Here is a 7,546-nt window from a genome sequence, read left to right as displayed (position 1 = left end):
AGCAACCGGGGGAGCCTGCAACACACCAGCAGAAGAAATTAGGCTTCGTAAGGCATATAGAGGTACCCAGATTGCTACTGTAGCTCTTCCAGCGGCAGTTGTACACGATCTGCTCAAAGCAAGTAGCAAAATACGAATTGGATGGGTCAACTGTCAAATTAAAATCATCAAGAAACCAATTCGATGTTTTAAATGCTGGCTATTCGGACATTATGGATCACAGTGCAAGAGCGAAGTGAATCGGACCAATCTATGCTTTAGATGTGGACAAGATGGTCACAAAATAGCCAACTGTATAAATGCAGCAAAATGTGCACTATGCGCTGAAAATGGAAACTCTGAAAATGTAGCACATCATGCCGGCACTCACAGATGTCCTCTATATAGGGAGGCCATAGAGAAAATAATGAACGCAAAAGCATGAAGATAATACAGCTAAACATGAATCATTGTGAGGCTGCACACGACTTGCTTATGCAGACGGTAAGAGATATAAAAATTGATGTTGCCCTCTTATCAGAACCTTACAAACATCTAACTGATTGGCCATGGGAAACGGACAGTACCACCAAAGCCGTTATTTGGTCCTGTGGCAAGTTTTGTTTCCAAAATGTTGTTAACAATAGCAACGCAGGATTTGTCGCAGCATCATTAGATGGCATACATTTATACAGCTGTTACGCTCCACCTAGTCTTTCTTTGCCAGATTTTGTCGATTTTTTAGATCGTCTTGTGGAGGATGCAAAACGACACCACCCCGTAGCGATAGCCGGTGACTTTAACGCATGGGCGGTAGACTGGGGAAGTAGGAAGACTAATGCAAGAGGTAAAGCACTTTTGGAGGCCTTCAATGCACTTGACGTGGTTTTACTTAATAGTGGTGATAAACCAACCTTTGAAAAGGGCAGTGCAAGCTCAATAATAGACCTTACTTTTGTTAGCAATAGCCTCGTCAGAGGAATTTGCAATTGGGAGGTATTAGATATCTACACTGCTAGTGACCACAATGCAATCATCTGGGAAATATCAACAGATAGAAACATTAGAAGACATGCGAAAATATCTAAAGCCATTGGGTGGAAAATAAAATCTTTTGATGAAAGCGCCATGAGAGTTGCCTTAAATTGCAAACCTATAATTTCAGAACACGCAGATGAGCATACTAGAGAGCTGATGGAGAGAATAACCGAAGCCTGTGATATCAGTATGACTCGTAAACATGGCATAAATCAAAGACAATCTGTGCACTGGTGGACTGAAGAAATCAGCTCTCTTCGTAAAGAGTGCCTAAAGAAAAGAAGGATCTCTCAGCGTGGATTTAGTCTCAGTAATTCTGCACAACTGGTAGTGGAATATAAACAAGCACGTAGACAACTAAATAAAGCTATCAAAGATAGTAAAGTTAGGTGCTGGAAAGAACTTTTGGATGAAGTCGAGGAAAATCCATGGGGAAGACCTTATAAGACTGTAATGTCTCGCCTCAAAAGCCAGCCAATACCTTCACCAACTTGCCCACGACTATTGAATAAAATAGTAACTACTTTGTTTCCACGACAACCTAATTTGAACTACCAGGTAACACATGTAGAACAGAATAATATTCCACTTATAACACTGCAAGAACTGATGGAAGCTTGTCATCGCGTTGGTAATAGCAAGGCACCGGGATTAGATGGAATTCCTAATATTGCCTTGAAAACATCAATTATGACATCTCCGACAATGTTTCTTAATGCATATAATACATGCCTGAAAGAAGGGGTTTTTCCACGAAAATGGAAACAGCAAAGACTAGTGCTTATTCCCAAAGGAAAAAAACCACCAGATGAACCATCATCCTATCGTCCAATATGCATGCTGGATACAGCGGGTAAAATTTTTGAAAGAATAATTCACCAAAGAATAGATGCAGTAGTTGATCCAATCCTAGCAGACAATCAGTATGGTTTTCGCAAAGGGCGATCAACTATCGATGCTATAAACTTGGTAGTTAATACCGCCAAGGAGGCAATTGCTGGAACCAGATGGAAGGGGGGTTCCAAAAAGTACTGCCTTGTAGCTACATTGGATATAAAAAATGCTTTTAATTCTGCAAACTGGGATTGCATTATGAATGCACTCCGTGACAAGAACGTGCCAGCATACCTATGCAATATAGTCGCAAGCTACTTTACAGACAGAATTCTAATGTACCATTCACGCGATGGTACAGAAGAATATAATATAACAGGAGGTGTGCCGCAGGGCTCTGTTCTAGGCCCTTTGCTGTGGAATATTATGTATGATGGCCTTTTGAGACTAGAGTTTCCAGAATGTGTGAAACTAGTAGCATATGCAGACGATGTTGCCATAGTGGTTGTCTCCAAACAAATTGATGACATCGTAAGCCTATTCGATATTACATTCAGAAAAATTAATCGGTGGATGGGAACAATGAATCTCCAATTAGCACAACAAAAAAGTGAAGCTGTTCTTATCACTAGTAGGAAAAGAATTGAGACCATCAAGCTAAAGATAGGAAATCTTGAGATCACGTCAAAACCTCACATCTGTTACCTTGGCGTAATGCTTGATGCTCGTTTGAATTTCAATCAACAGGTGGAACACGTTAGTGCTAAGGCGTCAATAGTTAGGACGAAACTTGCTCGACTGATGCCTAATATTGGAGGTCCTAAACAAACCAGAAGGATATTACTATCGTCAGTTATTACTTCAGTGCTGACATATGGTATCTCCATATGGGGTGATGCTCTTAAATCTCAAAAATCGAGGAGAATGGCAGGGCCCTTATACCGTCTCAGTGCTATAAGAATTGCTTGCGCATTTCGCACAATATCGGCGGAAGCAGTGTGCGTCATTTCAGGAACTGTGCCTCTCTTAGTCTTAGCAGAGGAAAGACGGACAATTTACCATAGAAGACATCAACAACTGTGTACTGAAAAGTTAAGATTAGAAGAACGGCAGAACAGCATTGACCGATGGCAGCGACTGTGGGATGTCGCTGTAAAGGGCAGATGGACGCATCGTCTCATTCCTAACATCAAAGTCTGGCTAAGTCGCAAGCACGGCGAAGTAAACTATTATACTACGCAAATGCTATCGGGGCATGGCTGTTTTCGAGCCTACCTACACCGATTCAAGCACGATAGCTCGCCGGATTGCCCATATTGTTTGGGCGAAATCGAAGATGCTGAGCACGTGTTCTTCGTGTGCCCGCGATTTGGTGCTCTACGGGATGATGTGGAGGAGACATTGAGACGCACAATTACCCCAGGTAATGTTGTTGAAGTGATGCTGACAAGTGAAGCTGCTTGGAACGCCATAGACAGATTTGCGAGAGACGTTTTAATGGACCTGCGTTCTATAGAGAGAGAAAGGGCGAATGGGACTTCGCCCATTTAAAAGATAAGTAAAATGTTTATGATTTATAACATTGTTTATAACAAGTTAAGAATTGTAACATTCTAGATCCTCCCCCCACGAAGTAATGCCTAGCGGCGGTTTCCGTGGGGACCAGAGGCAGGGGCAAAGCGGAGGTTTTAGTCGGTATTATACCAGGGCGGTATCGAGTCCGACATACCCAGACAGAAGACCGGTCTGGGATGCATAAAAGCATTTCCTTCGCTATACAAAAAAAAAAAAAAAAAAAAAAAAAAAAAAAAAAAGCTAGTTTCACAAAGCATTGTACACGGGCATCTTGAGGAACAACGGCTAGATGTTGATTTGAAACAGAACATATACAACAATATCTGTGAGTTGCAATGGTTTCCTTTATTTGAACTTCTACACGTTTTTATTTTTTTTCAATATGTAGTACCGTTTTTAAAAATTCTAAAAGGTCATAGGTTTATAGGAAATTGAATGGAGAATTCAAAAAAAATATTTTCAGAACTGTGTCGTAACCGTGAGATGGTTAAAAATGAAAATGAAAAATATAAACTCGTTTTTTTTTTGAAGTTCTTGTTATTCTATATATCTTATATTTTTTCTTCGGATAATTTCCATCGAGTCCCAAAATAATTTCTGAAATTTAGATCAATCGAATAATTACACTCTGAAAAAAATATTTTTTCCTAATTTTCAGTATTTTTTATTTTCTGAGAAGCGGTTATAGATAAAGACCTGAAACTCGCAGCATTAAAGTATCTTTCAACAAACATTCTCTGAAATTTTGAGCCCGATCCCTGTCTGGGGCCGATTTGGTATACTTATCGTCTTACGGTCATGTAACAATGATAACAAATTGAAGGGTTTGATCAGCGTTTTTATAGAGTGCAGTTCCTCTAACAATTTAGCCCTGCTTGCCACAATGACACGATTCTGACACTATTATTCCCAGCCTTTTCATATGTGCAGGAAAGTTTCCATGGTTAAGTCTCAATCTCGTTAATGATCTATGTTGCGCCTCATTATTTCACAGGCTTCCTGTAGGCTTGACTTTTCTATATATATTACGACGTCATCTGCAAATTGTAATATTTTGGTACCTGTTTTCCATATTCTTTCCATGTCTTCTACAGAGATGGAGTATTAATAGATATAGATTCGTTATAAAAATTGTTAAGTTGTTATATGTTATCATGCGCTTTCTAAATTCACATTGGAATTAAATTTTTGATTCTATATAATTCATATAATAAATAATACCTATTTTCTTGATATCTGCTGCAGGTTAAAAATGCAGCACATTGGGATTTGGGAAATTTGTTATACTTTTTTACCCACCATTCTAATCTTTTCTTGATCATTCTATCTTTGACTTTTGCAACGCAGGAAGCCAAAGATATTGGTCTTTACAAAGAAACCAAATTTGGATGTTTATTCAATTTTTCTAATAAGTATTATCACTTGCGGTCTCCAATCTTCTATTACTTCTAGATCCAGCCAAACTTTGTTAATTATATCTACCAGTATACTTTTTGCTTGATGTGTCAAATTTGCAATTATTGAATATGATATGCCGTTTTTTTCAGGAGTTGTGTTGTTGCTTCTCTTGATAGCTATATCCAGTTTCCACAATGAGAATGGTTCAATCAGTCTATTTGTTTCTCTTGCCAGGGCGTTTTTATTTCCATTGCCTAAACTATTTTTGGCACCCGGTGGTGATTGATGGTCGATGATTTTCACGCTAATTTTTTCAAGGATAATACTATATTGTTCGTGTATTTTTTGAGACGTCTAATCATTCCAAATACTTCTTTGACTGAAATATTCGGATTCAATTTATTGACGTATTCCTTCCAACTGTCTTTTTTCTTCTTCCTGAAAATAATTTTGATTTTTTTGTTCATATTCTCAAATGTTAAATAGTTTTTATAGTTGGATTCCGTTCTGTAAGCTTTTTCATTCTCTCGTCATCCCACCACACCAGTTTAAAGAACCTAGTATTGGTCCATTTCTTCCTTTTTGGAATGCTTTTTTCTGCCGCTAAGTTAATTATCCTTATAATATCTATATACGCTTTTACGCGGTCACTTACACAAAATTCTTTTAGTTCTTTATCCAAATGTATTTTATACTTTTCCCAGTTTTATTGAGGTTCCATCCAATATCGTTATTATGGAATTGTGGAGAGCAAAATGATATATCAATTGCTGTGAAATTGTTTTTAGATTTTAATGTTGGATTTCCACCATTAAGTATAACTAAGTAATTGGACTCTACAAATTCTAGTTAATTATTTCCCATTCTGTCATTCCATTTATCTCCCCATGCATAATGGCGGGCGTTAAAATCACCGCACAAAATGATTGGGTTTTAGAACTGTAACAATGTGATTCCATTGGCTTACTGAGATATTGCTGTTAGATGCAACATAAATGGATATAATGGTCAATTTGGTATTGCAGAACATAATTATTATATTAATGTTCTCTGTATTTAGTGCCGTAATATTATCATTGACTATTATAGCCGTACCTCCATATCCGTCATTTCTATCATCGCGGAAGATCTTGTATCATCTGAAAGTGCAATTATTACCACTTTTTAACCAGGTTTGTAAGAAGACCGCTATTTGAATCTTGTTCTCGTATAGAAAATGTTCAATACAGCCTTTGTTGGAAAACACTGATCTACAATTGTATTGCAATATTTTCAATACCTCTATAATTCATGTCATTTCAAATTTTTTAGGTTTATCTGATCTTTTTCCATTCGATTAATTATGTTCATTAGCACTTGGTTATTTTTTTGGTAGGTAGGATTGAGCATTCTTTAGTCTTTTGATTATGTGGTTCAGAAATAGTTACTCTGATGTATTTGGATTTGATTGTAATCTTCTTTTCTGTATATTTATCATTCTAACATCCTCTTCTCTTTCGTTTTATCTCTGTTGTCTTCTTTTGTCATTTTTGTAATCACGTTTTTATTTTTTAAATGTTTTTTTATTTGTATTTGGTGACTCTTTTCGTACATCGTTTTCTATTTTATTGTTATTATTGAAGTTTTTTTATTTTATTTGACCTCTAATTTACAAACTAGCATATACAAAGTTTAAAAATTAATATATATATATATATTATTTTATAATAATCAACATTTAATACTAATATAAATGATTTAACTAAATTTTTCATTCTATATAATTCATATAATAAATATTGCCTATTTTCTTGATATCTGCTGCAGGTTAAAATTATATGCTCTAAAGAGCCCACATTCTTCCCACAGTCACAAATAGCTGACTCTCTCATCTTAATTTTGAACAGGTGTTCTGGAAAATTTTCATGGTTACACTTTATTCTGTTCATCGTACTTATAAAGTATCTATCTTCATTTTTAAATAGACAAAATCTGGGAACCTTTTTAACAAAGACGTTAACCCCTTTATAATATTTTCCTTTATATCTTGATGTTATTTGCCAATCCATTTTCCATCTATTCACTGCTTTATTTTTCATAATTTTTACTATATCTTTATTTAATACTTTGTTATATTCCATTCCCTTTAAGCATGCATATTTGGCTAATTTATCGGCTTTTTCGTTTCCTGCAATTCCGAAGTAACCTTTTACCCATCCTATTCTTATATTCTTTCCATTTTCTTTAATGTTCTTCAAATCTTACAAGATATCAAAATAATTTTGTTCTTCTAAATTTAGATCTCTAAAAAACACTTGTAATTGCTTGACACAGCCTATGCAGTAATTATAATTGTTTTATTATAATTCTGTTCTTTAGCTTTTTTTATGGCCTTGTATTATAGAAACACATCCTGGTAGATTGTAACATTTATTTGTTTGATCGGTTTCTTTATATATAGCAAAAGCTACATTGTCTATATCCTTCGATCCATCCGTAAATAAAACTTCTACATCTGAATTATTATTAACAGATTTTAATATATCAATATTTATAATATTATCAAATATATAACTGTCAAAATATATTTTATTATACTAAGGATGAATGCTGAATGAATATATACTTTCTTGATATTTAATTACTTCTCTATTATTAAAGTTTTTAATACTGTTGTCAATGGCTATTCACTATGTTTTGCCGGTTTTCAAAAACCGTTTTTTTGACAAATATTATGAAATGC

At 35.5% G+C, this 7,546-nt stretch overlaps 1 protein-coding gene across 1 annotated transcript; it reads left to right on the top strand.

The window, feature by feature from the left end:
* The first annotated feature begins 441 nt into the window (after positions 1 to 441).
* Positions 442 to 5,653, top strand: LOC113371463. The gene is made up of 3 exons (XM_026612088.1): positions 442 to 1,076; positions 1,236 to 1,648; positions 5,529 to 5,653. The coding sequence occupies exons 1-3, from the start codon at positions 442 to 444 to the stop codon at positions 5,651 to 5,653; spliced, it is 1,173 nt and encodes a 390-aa protein (XP_026467873.1).
* Positions 5,654 to 7,546: the final 1,893 nt, after the last annotated feature.

The sequence above is a fragment of the Ctenocephalides felis genome, unplaced genomic scaffold (assembly GCF_003426905.1).
Source record: "Ctenocephalides felis isolate EL2017-DRISC unplaced genomic scaffold, ASM342690v1 CF-g0.4_SCAFFOLD_01492, whole genome shotgun sequence".
In the NCBI taxonomy this organism is placed as follows: domain Eukaryota; kingdom Metazoa; phylum Arthropoda; class Insecta; order Siphonaptera; family Pulicidae; genus Ctenocephalides; species Ctenocephalides felis.
Note: the sequence above shows the minus strand (reverse complement) of the source record. Positions and strands in the feature narration are given on the sequence as shown.